Source organism: Lutra lutra, chromosome 13, assembly GCF_902655055.1.
Source record: "Lutra lutra chromosome 13, mLutLut1.2, whole genome shotgun sequence".
In the NCBI taxonomy this organism is placed as follows: Eukaryota; Metazoa; Chordata; class Mammalia; order Carnivora; family Mustelidae; genus Lutra; species Lutra lutra.
In genome coordinates this window covers 16408622-16428734 of record NC_062290.1, presented here as the reverse complement: position 1 = coordinate 16428734, position 20113 = coordinate 16408622, and the positions used below count along the sequence as shown (strand labels likewise).

Here is a 20113-nt window from a genome sequence, read left to right as displayed (position 1 = left end):
AAGATAAAATGGCCACAACAACCACTACATACCCACTATGACAGCTAAAATGAAAAATACTGGCAACGCTAAGTGTTCAGAAGGATACAGAACAACCAGAATTCTCAGACATACTGTCTGAGTGGGTGTCTAAACTGGTACGACCACTGGAGAAAATTCTTTGGCAGTGACATTCATTCCTTTGTTTGGAAGTCCTCACATGCCTTTGACATCTTAAATTACATTTCTGGGAGAGGAACTTAACGAGGAAACCCTAGTCTCATCCTTTGTGGATAAAATACTACGTACAAAAATGACCCCTCCAGGATGGTGTCACCCACCCCCCACCACCAAGGACAGGGAGTCTCCACGTTTTTTTAACTGCACATCAAGAAACTCATTTAGTGGCTTTCAAAAATATTAAATAGAACAGAAATGACCATGGTACAGTCCACATGACAGAAATAATTATGGTTTTGTGAGATTCTTTCGTGGGGGACTGGACAGATGGATGGAGAGATTCATGTTTATTCTAGCAATCTTACCATATATACCTTTTGGCATACTGCCAAATGGCCAAAATATGAAAATCCGTATTTGCCAAAGCCAGAGACTGCTTTACAAAAGGGACTTCTGGGAAACAAGAAGAATTCTGAAATGTTGTTGAAAAAATTCATTACGATCACAATTTTATTATTAAAAATTCTGGCAGACCCATTTTAAACGTTTGACATAAAAGGGCAGGAGCCGTAATTCCTCAGCATGACCAACTGCGGCCTGATGAGACTCCTGCAAAACTGAGTTAGTGCTTTAAAAATTAGGTCTGTGTAAAAGCAAGATCTTCGGGTGCCAGCATAGCTGTTGCCTGGGAGGATTCTGCCAGAGAGTTGGCAAGCCTTCCTTCCTCCCTGACAGAAACAGTAAGGTCAAGACGTCCCTCCTCTTCACCTTCTGGGCCTGAAGACTTGCTTAATGCTGATGGTGCAATTTCACTGAAGCCTATCCCACAAAGGAGACAATGGTTTCCCCAAAATTATTAGCAACTGTCCTCTCTTAAGGCTAATTCTCAATCTACACCTGTACTTTTTAATATTTATAGCATCATTTTCAGACTCCTAGAATTCAGTGCCTCACCATCGTCAATGTTTGCAATATTTACTCTCCAATAAAAATCAGACATTGATACTCTCGGTTGACTGAACTTCCATACACAGAACATAAAACGGGACACCGCCACAGTTACATTTAGAATATCTACCTGCTTTTCAAAGCAAATATTACGGTAACAAATCCAAACGGCATGCCCTATTTGCCTTACTTACATGGTTAGACAGGAGAGTTAGTTACCTGTGCAATCTACAATCCTTGTTCAAGTCTAGGTGTACCAGAACCAACCCTGAAGTGAGGCTTTCCACCATTTGACCAGTTAGCCGAAGCTGACTGGCAGATTTACAAGAAATTTGAGGCTAACATGAACTTCAGGGTTGTGTGTGTGTTCAGCAGGGAGCCTGCTTCCTCTCTCTCTCTCTGCCTGCCTCTACTTGTAATCCTTGTCAAATAAATAAATAAAATCTTAAAAAAAGAAAGAAGGAAAGGAGAGGAAGAGAATTATTTGAACAAGGGAACATCCTAGAAAAATAAGAATTTACCACATGCACAGAGTTCTTCCGTTTGTCCAAGAGAAAGGTACAATTTACCACATACACAGAGTTCTCGTATTTGTCGAAGAGAAAGGACTATCGCTTCTTGATTTATACCCCATGGGTATGAAACACCCGTCACCCCCTTCGAATATTATCAGGGCAAATAAAAATATTGCTATTTCTACTAGACATATTTAAATGATTCTATTAAACATGCATGATGAAACAGGATGTTTTCTGCTCAAAAACAAAACAATGTGATAACATCCAAGAGTCAAGGCCATCATTTCGACTGCGAGGTAAGAGGAAACAGCTGTGCTCTGTTGGGCCAACACGGGTTCCCCTGGGCTTTGTGGATTCCAATACCCATAAAGGAGGTAGTTAACTCAGAACAGGCTTCTGGGTGAACATCTCTATTCATGTCATTCCACAAAAGTACACTGCTCTTTAAGAAAAAACCCAGAGGCTATCAGCCTTGCAGAGACAACCATCTTGTGAGAACAGCAATGCCTAAGAGTTTCCAATGTAAAGGGTAAGTCTCTTCCCTCATACTTCTATTCTTGGAGTAATAAAATCAAATCCAATGAATCCCATTTGCATATATACCTTAAAAGATATAATAAAAAAGAATATGAACATAATATTTCCATCCCTCCTTACACCAATACCACCACCTCTTCCCTGCTGCCTCCCCTCATCCAACCTCCCCCCCAAAAAAACCACAAAAAAAAAAAAAAACACAAACCCTGAAGAATTTGAAACGTGTCTTGATTTCAGCTGCAGGAATGGCACGCTCATTAAAAACAGTAGCCAGTGTGTTTTCAGACAAGAGGGTTCTGTTTATTAACACTGTGCCTTTCTTGTCCATTTTTTCCTTTGCTTATACTTTTTCAGTGCCTTTCAGCAAATGCGGTGACTTTTATGTCTTCAGGAGCCATAACTGCTGGTTATTTTTATTTCTTCTCGTGGTCTAACATAAATGTCCCAAAGAGCAAAATTTCAAATGACGCGCTCATTGTCAACTCTGTACGTTTTGACTGGCTAAACATTAGAGAGGGAGCAGTGGCCTGTAAGTCCCTTTTACTCCCAGACAAACTGCTTCCAAAGTCACTCTGAGGAGACCCACGGGAAAGAATGTTAGAAAAATCTTTATTTCAATCCTTGGAATTTAACTAAAAAAGGCAACACAGGTCACGCCACTTTCTTGCAAAAGCAAGATGAACCCGAGGGCCGACCCATGACAGCCAACAATTGGTTACTCTGTGACCCAGGAACTAAGACGGTTTTGCATTTTTTAATGGTTGGGGGCAAGTGGGAGGGTCAAAGAATATTACTATTTCAAGACACATGAAAATTATCTGAAATGTAAATTGCAGTGTCCGTAAATAAAGTTTTATTGGAACAGGGCCCGTATTTGCACACCATCTATGGCTGCTCTCGCTCTGCAATGACAGAGTTGAATCGTTGCAACAGAAACCATCTGTGACCCACAAAGCCTAGAATATTTCCCAACTGGACCTTTACCGAAGAAAGTCTGCGTCCCCCTCTCCTCTGGTCCCTTTTCCTGTTGGTAACAAGTCAGACCACAGGAGCATCACAGCATGAAGGGCTCAAATCGGTCTCTCACAGACCACAAGCAGTGTGGTTCTCAGCCCCATCCTATGTAAAATGACTGGTCATCTACACACCCAAGGTTGAAACAGAAGATCCTCTGACACTAAAATCTTTCATCCAAAATGGTATTACCCATATGAACTCACTCATATTTATGGGACACCTACCATGTGCCAGGCACCATACAAAGTGCTGACTTGCCACAACTCATTTGATCCTCAAAGTAATCCTGGGCCGAAAATATTTTATGTATTTATTAGCCCATTTTACAAATGAGAAAACTGAGGTTAGAGAAGCGAAGTAGCTACTCCAGGTCTACACAGCTAAAAAGGGGGGCAGAGATGGGTGTAAACCCAGGTCGTCTGACTCAGAGCTCATGCTCTGAACTCTGGATGTGGCTCAGAGATCTGAACTTTCGATGCCCAGACGCTGGGATTCAGCGAGACAAATCAATGTACATAAAGCACTGAGTGCTGTTCCTGAGGCACTTTCTGTGCCTACAAGTGTTAGCTATTACAAACTGCTACAAATCTTTAGCTAATCTGGGGGGGCTATTCCTTGCGTCTTTATCCCCACTATCAAGGCAGTCATTTACCCAAATCCCATTCCTCTAGATCTGAGAATTTAACATTTACAACACCCCAGCCAAGAAATCTTCATGCTTTTGTTAAGCCAACAAAGCATGGTATGTAATATTATTTATACCTCTTATGGACAATTTAAGGATTCAGTATGAGTTTAAAATTGTCATTTTTGAACCGTACAGCTACTGTCTTTAATCTGCTCAAGCCACCGTTAACAAAACGTCACAGAATGGGTGGTCTGAACACCATGACATTAATTTCTCACCATTCTGGAGGTTGAGAAGTCCAACATCAAGATATTACCCAATTTGGTTTCTGGTGAGAACCCTCTTCCTGGCACGCAGACGGCTGCTTGCCCACCGTGTGCTCACACGGCCCTTCCTGTGTGCAAGGACACACAGAGAGAGTCTCTCTTACAAAACCACTAACCCCGCCACGTGGGCCCCACCTTCATGGCCTCCTCTAAACCTAATGCTTCCTGAGTCCTGTCTCCAGATACCATCACACTGGGGGATAGGGCTTTGACACAGGAACTTTGGGGGCACACATTCAGCCCACATTCAGCACCTATGAATACAGAATTATAGAAAAAACAGAACATGTAAATAAAGGTGTACATATGTTGGAATCGAGGTCCAACAATAGTAATTTAAAAAGGTTTATTGTGACCTTGAAAAATCGGCTTTTCGGGAGGGGGGGGCTCTTGGGGAGTTTGCTTTAGAATCTTTCTCGCCTTCCCCCCTCCCCCCCACACACACACCCCTTCTCTCTCCAAAAAAAAAAAATCAGCTTTTTGGGGATGTGATTATGCTTTAGTGTTACATAAAAAAGGCTGGTAGTAATATTACATTTATGATTACCTGTGCAAAACGAAGATACGCATGGAAGAAACAGTTGAAGAAAATATCAAAATGCTAACAATTACTTTGGGTGATACTACTATGAGTCACGTTTATTTTCTTAATTTTCTCAGTTGTCCATAAAGATTAAGAATTCCATATATTATCAGGAAAACATGTTTTCTTTTAATTCCCTATTGAAATGTAAGTTATAGGTTACTTGAACTCTAGCCACAGGGTATTTTTTTATATTTTAGATATTATTTATTTGAGAGAGCATATGTGTTTGGGGAGGGGAGGCAAAGGAGAGAACTCAAACAGATTCCATGCTGAATACCGGCGAGATGCAGGGCTTGATCTCCGAACCCTGAGATCATGAGCCAAAACCAAGAGTCAGAGGCTTACCTGACTGAGCCACCCAGGTGCCCTAGCAGGGTATTTTTTTTATTATGAGTCCTCTTTGTCTCCTTGATCTCACCACACACACACACACACACACACAATCGCTGGGGAGACTAGCAACCACATTGCCAACTGTGCTTAGAGGGGTGAGAATTCAGGTGGAGGGAAGAGTACGTCATGCCGACTGTGGGGAGACTCGTAGGTCAGTGCAGGCTGTACCAGAGGCGGCATCCACTTTGTTTTTGGCAGGATAAGAGGAGTTGCCAATGAAAGAGGGGAAGGGCAGACCCAGAATACAGGCCCAGAGGGCTGGAGACCAGGACAAGCGTGGAGGAAACACGTGCCTGAGGCCGGGCAGGAGAAACGCTGACTAGGGACATGAGCACAGACAGGGCACAGGTTTCTCAGACATTTCTGAGACCCACATTAAGAAATATATTTTACATCAGGGCTTAGGAAACACACACACAATGAAACACTGTTTCACAAAAAAATGCTTATCCTTACTTTAAATGATCCCCTCTGAAATTTTCTATTCTTGCTCTATTCTCTTTCCTTCTTTTTTTATTGAGATGCTAGTCATGACAGGGGTGCCTGGATGGTTCAGTCAATTAAGTAAGTATGTGACTCTTGGAATTTGCTCAGGTCTAGGTCATGATCTCAGGGTTGTGAGAGTGAGTCCCCTCGAAGAACTCTGTTCTGCTGAGAGTCTGCCTTTGATTCTCTTCTTCTCCTCTGTCCCTACCCCCTGTGCTCATTTGTGTGCTCGCTCTCTTTCTCCAAAATAAATAAATCCTTAAAAAAAAAAAAAGATGCTAGTCGTGACAAACTATACTGACTTCATGACCTACCACTGGGTCACCACTCACAGTCTGAAAAAAAACAGCAGGCCAGAACATTTAATTTATGTGTATAACCACTGTCCAGAGACCAAATGGGAATTTATTCAGATTTAGGTATCTGGTACTCATGGCAATAATGAAACACTCTCTGAATACAAAATACTAAAAATGGCCTTGGAAATTATTTTTAATTCAAGAGAATTTTTTTAATTTGAGCAAATAATAAATGGACAAGCTTAAACTTCAGACTTCATGAATGCCCAATTCATTGGAAAATTACGGTTGTATTTAGGAAATAAAAAGCTGCTAAAAAAAAATGGCCTTGGTCTTAGCCCTCTAATAAAGACTCATGCCAGGAAGACAACAGGATGATAAAAATGTCTCCTTTATTTAAAACAGAATCCCTTTAAAACCTGATACGGGGGCGCCTGGGTGGCTCAGTGGATTAAGCCGCTGCCTTCGGTTCAGGTCATGATCTCAGAGTCCTGGGATCGAGCCCCGCATCAGGCTCTCTGCTCAGCGGGGAGCCTGCTTCCTCCTCTCTCTCTGCCTGCCTCTCTGCCTGCTTGTGATCTCTCTGTCAAATAAATAAATAAAATCTTTAAAAAAAAAAAAAAAAACCTGATATGGGGGGGCGCCTGGGTGGCTCAGTGGGTTAAGCCTCTGCCTTTGGCTCAGGTCATGATCCCAGGGTCCTGGGATCGAGCCCCACATCGGGCTCCCTGCTCAGCAGGGAGACTGCTTCCTCCTCTCTCTCTGCCAGCCTCTCTCTCTGCCTGCCTCTCTGCCTACTTTGTGATCTCTATCTGTCAAATAAATAAATAAAATCTTAAAAAAAAAAAACAAACCTGATATAGGGACAAAGAAATATACTCTAAGAAAAAAAAAAAAGAGAGAAACTCTCTAGAGACATAGACCCAAGCTTAAACAAGGTGCTTACTTGAAGTTTACCTGACAGACACACAGGGGCCAGAGCTGTAGCTGAGAGCATTTTTCTAATTCCACTCAATACAAAGGCTCTCGTATACTAATACAAACTCTGGATGAATGAGAAATATTATCAAACACAGCAGGAAAAACTAAGTAGAGAGCAATGAATAAGCAATAACCTTGAAACTGAGCTCCTCTCATTCAGGAAATGAAAGGATTCAAATTTTCTGCAGCATATACAAGAAACTGCCAAAACCCATGTCCCGGGCGCCTGGGTGGCTCAGTTGGTTAAGCAACTGCCTTCAGTTCAGGTCATGATCCGGGAATCCCAGGATAGAGTCCAGCATCCGGCTCCCTGCTCCACAGGGAGTCTGCTTCTCCCTCTGACCCTCCCCCATCTCGAGCTCTCTCATTCTCTCTCTCAAATAAATATATAAAATCTTAAAAAAAAAAAATCCCAAATTACAACAGAACCCAAACTAGGGAGTGGGTCTAGAGAGGACGTCGATAGGAAACCAACAAGAGGTCTATGATAGTTACTTCTTCATCAGCTACTTACTAGGACAACAGCCTTTAAATTGGAAACTATTGGGGCACCTGGGTGGCTCAGTGGGTTAAGCCGCTGCCTTTGGCTCGGGTCATGATCCCAGAGTCCTGGGATCGAGTCCCGCGTCGGGCTTGCTGCTCAGCGGGAAGCCTGCTTCCCTTCCTCTCTCTCTGCCTGCCTCTCTGCCTACTTGTGATCTCTCTCTGTCAAATAAATAAATAAAATCTTAAAAAATAAATAAATAAATAAATTGGAAACTATTTCCCTAATTTCAGCCTGTCTCAAGACACACAAGGGTGCCCCTTCACAAGGTTCACTAAGTGTTCCTGAGGGCTGCATTCCGATGGACTGTGAAAGTGCTGAGCCTCACTTGGTGGCCCTGGACACGCTGGCCAGGACACGCTGGTGGAAGCTCCACCCACCACCATCCCAGGGCCCCACGCATGTGGCACCTTGCGGAAGGTGTGGCCCAGGCAGGGGGATGACCCAGGTGACTGACCCATTCTTCCTCCCAACTTGCCTGGGTCCCCAAAGTCCAGACTGTTTATGGGAGGGAGGGGCGAGACAGAGGTCTAGAGGTCTGGAGGTCTGGGAAGACCCAAAGAGTCCAAGTAACTCCAGAAAAGGCCAGGGGAGAATGTTAAACCCAAACAAATGCTCAGGTATTTTCCCAAACCAGAATTAGACCTGGGGAGGAGGAAGAAGGGTGTGAGAGAATGACTTGGATTTCCCCTGAAGAGCAGCAAGGCAGGACAAATGAAAAGCTGTGGCTTTCTGGGGTTGTAATTAAAATAGGGTAATTACAGGACCATTCTTATGAAAATCTCCCTAACCTCTGGGCAGGAGCCATGATGGCACTCCCCAGGGTCATACATTCACATTCAACAACTAACCTCAGCAGCTCTAAGACAGACCCACAGCACCTTCCACACCCATTCCCGGGGCTGCAATGGAGCTCCCGGAACTTGTGTGTGTTGTTAACTCTTCATTAACGGATGTCCAGAAGATCATTTATCATTCTCTGAATGTGGGGTCCTCGGTGGGGGGAAAGCAGGGGACTGAGACACTGGAATTTTCCCTAAAATGTCTAGGAATACCTCAGCCCCCTCCCAAATCCTTGAGCCTGAAGAAATTTTTGCTGTTTACAATGTGGATGGGATGACAGTGAAAATCACTTCTGCCCCCAGGGAGAGAAGAGGAAAACTCAGTGCTCTCAGGGACAGTAGCTTCCCACCAATATGCAGCGGCTGTGTAAACTTAAGGCTTTCCTAATAATTACTAGGAATTTGCTCTCCTTCAGTTCCCACTGTCCAGCTGCAGGAGTAAGGGTCTTTGCTCATCATCTGTTCTAACAAATTGCAATTCTTTGCCTATGGTCTTAAGACATTTGGCAGAAAATGAACATTTGGTTTTTAATTATGAACAGAATTCTTTTTGAGTTCTAAAATTATAGCAATATTTATTCCCATCAACACAATGCTACATTCTTAAATTTGTCATTATAACCCTATGAGTATATAAATGTTGTTTCCTTTAAAAAAAAAAAAAAAAAGAGTGGCACCTGGGTGGCACAGTTGGTTAAGCATCCGAATCTTGGCTGCAGCTCTGGGTTGGGAGATCAAACCCCACTTGGGGCTCCGTGCTGAGCACGGAGGCTGCCTGGGATTGTCTCTCCCTCTCCCTCTCTCCCTCTCACTCATGCACTGTAAACTCGTCCTCAATCTCTCTCTCTCAATTTTTTTTTTTAAAAGGCTTCTGGTTTCTGTGTGAGCCCTACATAACTTACAAAGTGATGGGTGGGCTAAGAGAAGCTCTGAAACCTTCCTGAGACTTTCTACCAAGCAAGCTCTGAACTTGAATCCATGGCTTAAAACAGTCACCTCCAAAACGGACAGGAAAAAGATGGGAAAACAGTATTTTGCAGAGACTTAATTTCAAAAAACTAGCAGAATATATATATTCTTAGAGCTCAAATCTACAGGCTTGATGTTACTGAGTTATAGTTAACTTTACATGTTTTCCAATCATTAAAAGTCCTCAACGGGGACGCCTGGGTGGCTCAGTTGGTTATGCAGCTGCCTTCGGCTCAGGTCATGATCCCAGCGTCCTGGGATCGAGTCCCACATCGGGCTCCTTGCTCATCAGGGAGCCTGCTTCTCCCTCTGCCTCTGCCTGCCATTCTGTCTGCCTGTGCTTGCTCTCTCTCCCTCTCTCTCTCTGACAAATAAATAAATCTTTAAAAAAAAAAATAAAAATAAAAAAAAATAAAAGTCCTCAACGTCCCAATAGCCGTTCATGAATTACACAGACACACACATTTTTTTTTTTTTGCAATTGTCCCAACTGGAATCTCATGCGACACACTTCATGCAAGGCCACCCAAGGTAATCTTCCTCCAGGCAACTGAGGAAAAAAGCAGAAACAACAGACAAAAACAAACTCCCCTGCCCTTTGTAGCTAGAGTCTAAGTGAAATCAGAGCAGGTGGGGCACCTGGGTGGCTCAGCCAGATAACCATCTGACTCCTGATTTTAGCTCAGGTCCCGATCGCATGGATCACGATCCTGGGGTTGGGGGATGGAGCCCCACAACAGGCTCAGCATTCAGTGCGGAGTCTACTTGAGATTCTCTTGCTCTGCCTCTGCCCCTCCCCCTGCTCATGCTCTCACTCTCTTTCCCTCTCTCAAATAAATAAAATTAAAAAACAAAACAAAACAGTAGACACAAGGCCCATACTAGTCTTTCGGTCCCAGTACATCAGAAAGGCTCACGTGTGTTGGCCAAAGGTCCATGTGACAGGGAGCACGTATCCAAGAAGGGAAAAAGCAGCCAATGACCAGGACTCAGGAGAGACTAAGGAGCAGATTTCCCAGTGCTGCTAAACACCGAGACTGCTAGGCCAGATGTCAAGACCCAGGAGAGACCTGGTACCGAGCAAAAATCAGAAAATGGGCAGGAGCCCACTGTGGAGAATAGAGCTCCTACCAAGCCAGGGTCAAGTGCTGGGCACCCTTCCGAGCCCTAGTACTTAGGTACAGAACTGGTCCTCGAGAGTAGGAAGGCATTGGGCAAGGACAAGAGGCAGCCCTGTCGAGGGGACAGGCTTCCTGAAAGACAAAGTAGGCGGTCACCCTAAGCAGTGACTCCCATTTCTCAGAGGCCCAGGTCCCAGAGGGCAGCTGCTTGGGTGACTCTAATGAAGAACCTGAGTGCGGAGAAATCCTAACGTCATCATCATCATCATCGTCTTATTATTATTATTATTCCCTATTATTATTATTATTATTATTATTATTCCCTAACAGAAAAATTAGGTTGAGAACAATGTCGAGCTGACACACCATTCAGAGATGATCTCTGGAGAGACAGGTTTCTGTTGCAATGCTCCACAGACAGCTTCCTTAACAAAAAAAAAAAAAAAAAAACCCCAGCAAGAATACCTTCTGTTCCCTGGGTTACGATCGACAAACTCACACTGACTCATCAAAACAAGAGGCCCAAATGCAGCCGTAGAATCCTGTAAACCTGCGTAAGCAACATTTTGGAGAACATCTTCAGACTCTGGTGTTTTCAAGCAAGGAAATCTAAGACTCTCTGGAACCTTCCAAATCTGGAGTCTGAGATACCTGCCAACTGTGGCAAAAGGCGAAAGGGACTTTGCTCAGCCTGGCTGCCCCTAGCACACTCAGAGACCTAGGACTTGGAGGCAGGTCCCTGCACTTAATGGATTGGGTCAAGAGGTTTCTAGAAGACAGAGCCACCCCAGAATACTCTCCAGGAGGAAGCCATTTCCTTGTCTCATGCAAGTGAGTTGATTTAAGTCTCTCCGCCTTGATGAAGGATTCCCTTAATAGAATCTCCAAGTTTCCCAGAATCAAGCAAAACCCCTGGAGTGCAGGGATGCCAGAAAGACTTCAAGGTTGCCTGCAGATCCTTGTAAGGGGCCCGAGACAGACCCTCCAGCGGGAGAGTAAACCAGCTAGTCTCTGAGGCCTTTCTTAATTTAAATTCAGATCACCTCAGGCTCCCTGGAAATCAGGAGCAAGAGACTAGGAAAGGACTCCTGTTCAGGGCATTCTTTGGCCCCAAGAATATGAAATCAGAGTAGTTTATCAAATTCTAAGGGATGCTAATGAGTTTTAAAATCCCATGCCAACCAAAATCAAATACAAAAACTCTCCCCCCAACTCGGACCCTAAGAGCAAGTTGAGGAATTTGCCCTGTGACTCACTAAAAACTCGACAACCACCCAAACATAAAGTGGGAAACAACAAGGGAGAATCCATTAGGAGGAAGTGGCCACAGCAGTCCCACCAGTGACTGAAGTGACTTTGAGCTGTGACCCTAACACATGGCTTCCCCCTAAACACCACAGCTATTGTTGACGTCCTGACAAACGGATACGCCCATGCGAACACAGAGGACCCACGGGCCGGCACTCCAAGTCTCGCTTTCTGCGTGGAAAGTACGGTTTTCCACAAACTGTTAGCACAAGGCAAATGGCTCTCTCTTTAATTCAGAACAAATTTCTCCAGGTCACAGCTTCCACGTGTGTCCACCCTGTCTCCCTGGCTTCTCTGAGAGAAGCCAAGCCCTATGCAGTCAAGCAAATGAAGAGAAGAGGACATCAAGTGATAATCATTTTGCCCCAAGTGATCTCATTTTGCCTGAGTTCAATGATGGTCTCCCCTCTTCTGCCTACAAAACTCCGACACAGCATTCCAGATTCTGCTTAAATTTCCCCTCTTAGATGACACCCTCCCAACTTCCTCAAACTCTCTGCCTTGGCCTGCCCAGCCTCTCGATTTCCCATCTCCTAGCCCATGCATCATGAAGTTTCTGTTTAAGGCATGCTCACACGTTTTTGGTAGGGAGGTCTAGTGGTAAAATCCTCTTTGGAGAGCATTTTGGAAATGTCTATGAAAACGACATTGCGGGGCACCTAGTGGCTCAGTGGGTTAAAGCCTCTGCCTTCGGCTCAGGTCATGATCTCAGGGTCCTGGGATCGAGCCCTGCATCCGGCTCCCTACTCAGCCAGGAGCCTGCTTTCCCCCCTCTCTCTGCCTGCCTCTCTGCCTACTTGTGATCCCTATCTGTCAAATAAATAAATAAAATCTTAAAAAAAAAAAAAAAGGAGGGAAGGAGAAAGAAGAAAGAAAACGACATTGCCCATACACTCTGGTACAACAATCCACTGCCAGGACCGTCCCTCAGGGATTTACTCCCACCCTAGTAAGGAACAAGGCTGTTGTAACTAACTAAACAGGGAAATAATCTAGATGTGCATCAATGAGGATCTAATTAAACAGACGCAATGCACTGTTAAGCCTTGTTCAAAAGCACACGGGGAGCTCTCTCTGTGCTGTTATCTACAATGTTGTCCCCAAACTCCTTTAATATACTTGAGTATCTCTTTTTTTTTGGGGGGGGGGGGGGGAACGGGGCTTTTTTTTTTTTGAAGTTTTTTTTTTAAAGCTTTTTTGAAGTTTTTTGTTTTTTTTTTAAGACTTTATTTTTGCAAGGCAGAGAGAGAGAGAGAGCATAAGCAGGCAGAGGGGAGGAGGGAGAAGCAGACTCTGCTGAGCTGGGAGCCTGACAAGGGGCTCGATCCCAGCACCGTGGGATCATGACCTGAGCCAAAGGCTGATTTTTACCCGACTAAGGCACCCACGTGCCCAGCTTTTTTAAAGTATTGACAAATTGACAGAAAATCTTTTTTTTTTAAGATTTTATTTATTTGTCAGAGAGAGCAAGTGCACACAAGCACACAAGCAGGGGGAGCACCAGAGGGAGAGGGAGAAACAGGCTCTCCCCTGAGCAGGGAGTCTGATATGGGGCTCCATCCCAAACCTGAGCCAAAGGCAGACACTTAACCGACTGAGCCACCCAGGCAACCCAAAGTGATAAGAAAATCTTGATGTGACAGCTCACATCAGTCCACTGAAAGTTGCTTCTGCATCCCTCTCCTGCTTTCCCTCTGCCTCTCTCTTTCTCTTTCTCTCATGTATTTTGTCTTCCCCTGAGCATTAAGCAACTGAGTACTACTTTGGCAATGGTTAATGGTTTTCACTGGACATGAGGTATGAAGTAAATGGGGATCAGAATATGCCACTGTCAGTATGCCACTTGGTGTAAGAATTATTCTGACCCGAACTGACCTCTACTGAGAAAAAGCCGACACAGAAGAACTCTCTACCTTCCCCTCACTTGCCTAAAAGCAGGGCATAAATTCCCCTTGTGAAGGAGTTCTGCTCCATACAAGAGAACAACTCTTACTATCAGATGGAGATGACATCTAAATGTGGCTGCATAAAGAAACCTTACTAAAATAACCCTTAGCTTCCACTAGTTTTCCCCATATATTTACCTTCCCACAATTTACTGCCTCTAGAAAACAAAACCCCTCTTTCCTTTCGTCACTTCTCCACAATGTATCTCCCTTTGTTAAAATGGCCAATAAGCTTCCAAATCTACCCCTTCTTTGGATTTTCACCTCTTTTCTGCACAGCCCCTGTGCAGGTAAAACTGAAAACATCAACTAAACTTGTATGCCTTTTCTTCCTGTTAATCTGATTTTGTGTCAGCTTAATTTGCAGGACCCAGAAACAGAACATAAGAGGGTAGAGAGGAAAGGTTTTTTTCCCTCCCTTACACAAGTATGTCAGAAAAGCTCATGGCACTAGTCACACTGGAGTCAAGCTGTGCAAATGTTGAAACATAAGAGGGAGGGGACCCCACTATTTCCAGAACTAGTGCTGATGGATACTGCCTGCAGCCTTTACTGCTTTATAGTGAAGCTTTAAGAGGTACCCAACCATGGCCTACCCCACCTTCTTCCAGACAAAAACTTTGTTATATATCAAAACTTTGGATTTATTTGCCATGAACAAAAAAGTTTAGTTGCTGCAAAGTTACAAGAAAACAAAAGGTTATTCTACTCTCAAAAAGTGTCTAATAGCCTAATACAGATGCACTGAAAGAGGGGAGTTAAACAACAAAATTGCAAATAATATAATCACATAAGTTAATGAAGGTGACTGCCCCCAACGAAAGGCGGTCCAATCTAATGGAGTCTTCATAGACCTCTCTGCCCAAAAAGCACAGCTTCCATTTAAAGTTTGTGCTCCATTCCCAGGTCAAACCAACCACTTCCTAGCTCTGAGACCTTAAGTGGTTTACTTAACCTCACTAAGTCCTACTTCACCCATAAAAATGGGGATATTAGGACCCACCTCATAGGGAAGTTAGAATAATTAAATGAGATGGAGCATATCAAGCACTTTGCACAGTACCTGACACTCAGGGCCAAATAAATGTTAAGTATTACCATTATAATCATCACCATCATTCTGGAATTTCCAAAATGCTTCCTGAACCTTGATGCCACCAGGCATCCGTGGAGCATGAAGTTTAAGAAGGACACTACCCATATATATATTTCCAGCCAATCCCATACTCTCGCCTTTGACTAATTCATTTATTCAGAGCGGAAAAAAATACACAAAAGCTCAGATCATTTTAGAGGAAGCCTTTTTTTCCTCTCAAAAATGTTATATAAGCAGCATATGGGTGACATCTTTGAAGTTTACGATATTTTTACTGTAAATACAAAAGAACCCAAAATACTGGCGTTTGCTTCTTCAAAGTCCCATGAATTTATTTTCCTAAGACACATAAAATATTTATGATGCTTTACTTCCACCACCAAAATCAATAAGCCATTTGAAAGAACTGGTCAAGGTCAGACCTCTGGCTTCCAACTACAGTGGAGGGTTATCAAACTGACTTAGAACGAGATGATTCTAGTCCAAATCTCACTCAATATCCTTTGGCCATTTTTATAGGATACAGTCTCAGAATAAAGTCTCTTTTAAAAAGAAGAGTTTTGGGACACCTGGGTGGCTCAGTTGGTTGGACAACTGCCTTCGGCTCAGGTCATGATCCTGAGTCCCGGGATCGAATCCCGCATCAGGCTCCCAGCTCCACGGGGAGTCTGCTTCTCTCTCTGACCTTCTCCTTGCTCGTGCTCTCTCTCACTGTCTCACTCTCAAATAAATAAATAAATAAATCTTTAAAAAGAAGAGTTTTTGTGAGAACACAAGGTGCCATCTACACTCTACCATGCACTGCGGGTTCACCCTAATTGAACTGCAAGGCCTGAGAGGGTGGCCGACAAGAACCAAAGTGCTTGATGTATAATCCTGAGAGGCCACATTGGTCCCGAAGAAGGAGGAGGGTCCCATGAAGAATGAGCTGAAGACCATGAAACATGACACTTTTTAGCAGGCTAAGCACCTTGGTGGCACACCTAACAATGAGAGGGGAGAGTTTCAATGACAGATCTTGAGTGGCCAAAAGTGACCCTACAGAAAGACCTCAGTAGGAGGGGCGCCTGGGTGACTCAGTGGGTTACTTAGGCTTGGGTCATGGTCCAGGGTCCTGGGATGAAGCCCCACATCGGGCTCCCTGCTCGATGGGGTGGTTACTTCTCCCTCTTCCCCGCTCATGCTCTCTCACTTTCTCGCTCTCTTGCACTCTCTCTCTCTCTCTCAAATAAATGAATAAAATCTTAAAAAAAAAAAAAAAAAAGACATCAGTAGGCAAGGAAAGGTCAAAAACATGAAAATTGATTTTTCAAGCAGAGCTTCAGCAACAGTATACCCACTACAGGAAACAAGCCAATCAACAGTAAAACACTTGAAAATTGAAACTGAGACTCCATTCTGAAAATAATTGTATTTTCTTTTTTTAATGAAAATTTGACGAAGAAAAATAACACCTGAGAGAAAGCAGTGATTATCACTAGATAGGTAGGGATAATATTTATATTTTCATACATTTTTCTATATGTATTTTCTAACTTTCCCATAAAAAATATATTACAAGGTTTGAAGAAAAAAAGAAAGAAGAAAAACATATTACTTTTATTTTTAATGACGAGATTTTTTCCTAACAAAACAGGTAAAAGATCAGCCATCCAATTACGGATAGGGGTCAACTTAAGTTATTATCTATAGATACCTAAATCTCCCCATCAGACTCGATATTTTCATGGACGAGACCTTATTTTATTGTTCCCAGGAACCCCAATGTCTAGCACAAGGCCCAAAACATTAGCTGCATATATCAAGAAATGTTTAGCAAATGAATTTTGGATGTGGCTACAAACCCAAAGTCTGGTATAACCTTAGGAAGGTACTAAAGAAAACAGTCTCTTTATGGGATATATGCCAATCATCCCAATAGATATACTACTCTTCATCATAGTTTAATGTCCCTTGCTACTGAAATCTTCCATTAAGTCCTTTGTCCTCCCTCCCCTAGCTCCCCTCCCTTTGGCACAGCCTGTGGAACTGAACCATGCTGTTCTGCCCAGGTCTTGCCCTGCAGGAAGCTAGAGGGACCACCACCAGGACGTCGCGCTTGTGTTTCTTACAGAGATGTGCAGTCGGCTCCAACACTTTGAGAGGCCCCATGGGAAGTCTTTTGGATCTCAGTCCCATCAATATATCTCTTCTCTGAGACAGTAACACATTTTATCGTTACAAAGAGTAGGAATCTTATTGATTTTTTTACCTTTATGAAGGAAGCCAAGAGCCGAATCTATAGCCACTCTTCAGAAACCTTGGTGGACCTTAGGACACACGTCTGTAAGTTTACCTTTTCTCTGGTTCCCTTTTATTCTTCCCTCTATATGGCCCTTTCTTTTCTTTTCTTCTTTTCTTTCCTTCTTTCTTAACTCTCATCTGGGATGAGGCTCAGTATAAACAAACCAGGAAATCAAAAATTTAATACAACCTTCTACTCCCAATTCCAAGCAGCTTCAGACACTTTTCACCCATGCATCTTGCCTGCAGGACAAGAAAGTAAAGCTCACTCTCCTCACGGCTACCAACCCTTTCTGTGCATCTGTGACCACAAGATCTGACTGAGGATGAGAGGCATTTTCCTTTCCACTTCCACTCACTAGTTCTAAACTACATAAGACCTCACGCAGGAATGGTGATATAAGGCAGAAGAGCATTATGACTAGGAAGGCAGATTCTTTTTTTTTTTTTTTAAGATTTTGTTTATTTATTTAACAGAGAAGACAGTGAGAGAGAGAGAACACAAGCGTGGGGAGTGGGAGAGGGAGAAGCAGGCTTCTGGCACAACTGGGTGCCTGTGTGGGGCTAGATCTTAGGATGCTGGGATTATCATTTGAACCAAAGGCAGATGCTTATCGACTGAGCCACCATGGAGCAGGAATGCAGATTCTTAAATCAGACAACTTGAGTGCTTACTAATCCTGCCTGTTCCTCCCCACTGGGCCGCTGACTCTGGGCAAGTGACTTAACCTTTCTGTGCCGTGCCTTAATTTCCCAACCTGTGCAATGGAAACAATAATGGTCCTGACCTCATAGGGTTGTGGTGAGGAGCAAATGAGTTAATATATGTAAAGTGATTACATCAGGGCCGGGCACACAGTAAATGTAGACCAGTACTATAATAGGACAGTTTTGTTTTCAATTAAGCCAGGCCACCCAGTGTTTCGAGTCGGACCGAAAGTAATATTTCTCATTGTAAATTCGTAAACTAACAAACCGATTTCTATGGTGACCTTGAGTTTGGATCTCATTTATAAATCAGTATGGGGTCAAGGCCATCTCTAAAACAGGAGACATTTTCGACCCTTTGCTTTCTGATTTGCTGAAGAGAAGGAGAAAGCAGCGGGGTCCAACTGCGAAAATGGTTTCCTGGGTGTGTATCCCTAACTGGTAACAGTACGATCCTTCAACCAAACCAGTGTACGCACAAGTCATGGACACGCTTGCACACCACAGTTAGTGCCCCTCCCGCAGCGCTGACATCACTTAAAGTCTGGAGATGAAAAACCTCTTGAACAGCTAACTTCTCGGGACATTCTTTAAAATAGAGTACTTTGTTTAGCCAGCAAAGAACAACTCTGCTTTGTTGGGTGCTTGAGGTCCTGATTTACATCCAAATTGAGAAAGCTGCCACCTCCTACACATGCACTTAAAAAGCAAACCCCTCATCAGATTCCACTTATAAAAAAGCAGGGAGCCCAATACTAGCCACACCCCATCTCTGCTCACCGCAAAGCCAAAGTCCCGGCAACTTCCTTCACACCCAGCCCAACAAAAAAATTTCAGTCCCCAGTGAATGACTGTCAAGTATAGGAGTATGTACTTAATTTTCATATAAAATGACTTGAAACCGCCACTGTGTGATGATAAAGAAAACTAGAAAATCATGAAAGGTGTAGTGCCTGCAACCAAGGTTACTTCGAAGTTTGATGTTAAGTGGATACATTTCAGCTCGTGCTATACTTAAATTAGGGGAGATTATAAGGAAACGCCCCAAAGTGCATCAAAGCCATTTATCTTCCACATCCTACGTTTCCCGAAATTACTCACCAAATGAATGCACGAGTTTGTTACAGTATTGAATTGAAATACGTCACTCTCGAGTCTCCCTATCACAGAAAACATGCTAAGAATAGAATAAAAAATGCACAGACTATCGGCCACGACCAGCGCTTTGAAGGAACTGGTCACCTCACCCTCTCCAGTTTCGCAGGGCAAACTCACTGGGGGAAGCGGAGGCAAAGGACTTGGACTGCACGATAAAGGGACACTCCCGAAGAGCAACAGCGCAACAGCCGAGATTACTCTGCCGCAGCCTACATTTTTCTCGCCGCGAGATCTCGCGCACAGAGTTTTCCAAATGCTTTCCCCAAGATCCCGAGGGCAATTTCATCCGCGGCTCCTCTCGAAAGTCCCAAAGGAGACTCGCTCCCCCACCCCACACTGCAAATAGCGCACTTCCCGTTCGCTCCGGCCGGTCAAGAACTCTAACTTGACACTGCACACACACGAAAAAAAAAAAAAAGAGGAAGTGGCCAAAAGACCATTACAAGGCATATATATAATTTTCCCCCTTAAGGGAATCAATATACCCGTCTTCCAGTCAAGCTTCAACGGGACATAACCATCCCACCCACTAGAAAGTTGCAGCGAATGACAATATTGCAATATCGAGGGCGACTCCCCTTTAAACATAAAATTTAAAAAAAAAAATCCTCGAAATCCTCTTGCTATCCTCTTGCAGCGAACGCAACAAAGCGACCCATCCTGGCGGGTCGGTTCCCGAGAGCGAGGCTGCAGGCCGGGTACGTGCGCGGTCTGCCCTGCCAAGCGGCAGAGGAAGCGCAGGGCACCACGGCGGCCAGGGGACCCGGCGAGCGCCTCCCTTACCTGGTTTGACCGGTTTGGGTGGCGGCTTCGACATCGCGCTTCCTGGAGCGGCTGAGCCTCAAGACCAAGCACGAAAAGCCGGCCGAACGCCCCGCCAGCCGGCACTCCGGGGACCCCAAAGTTTCTTTTTGTCGGATTCGCAGCGGAGCGCCTTCAAGGATCTGCGCCCACCCTTGGCCGTCGGACAAGCGGACGCAGGCAGAGCCGCTCCGCGCGATGCCCCGCCCCGCCGCGCCGCCGCCCGAGCCTCCCGAGCGCGCGCCCCCGCGACAAGGAAGTGGCCGCCGTCTCGCCGAGCGCTAATTGGCTCTCGGGCTGGCAGCTTCGGCGCGGCGGGAGCGCGGGCGGCGCGCGCGCACTACAGCGCGCGCGGCGGCTATGGCGCCGGCGGAACCAGCCGGAGCCGAGAGAGGGCGCAGCAAGCTCACGCCGGGGCAGGCCCAGGCGCGCGCGTCCCCGACGAGAAAGGGCCGGACT

At 44.5% G+C, this 20113-nt stretch overlaps 1 protein-coding gene across 2 annotated transcripts in view; it reads right to left on the bottom strand.

Annotated features, from left to right (window-relative positions):
- Window positions 1-19892, bottom strand: part of OSTF1 (osteoclast stimulating factor 1) — a 54506-nt gene extending 34614 nt beyond the window's left edge. The window contains exon 1 of one of the 2 annotated variants that reach the window (XM_047699593.1): window positions 19637-19892. In XM_047699593.1, the coding sequence (XP_047555549.1) occupies window positions 19637-19670 (34 nt within the window). In that variant the 5' untranslated portion in view covers window positions 19671-19892. The remainder of the gene's footprint in view (window positions 1-19636) is intronic. The other variant, XM_047699594.1, reaches the window with a different exon arrangement.
- Between the last annotated feature and the right edge of the window lie 221 nt (window positions 19893-20113).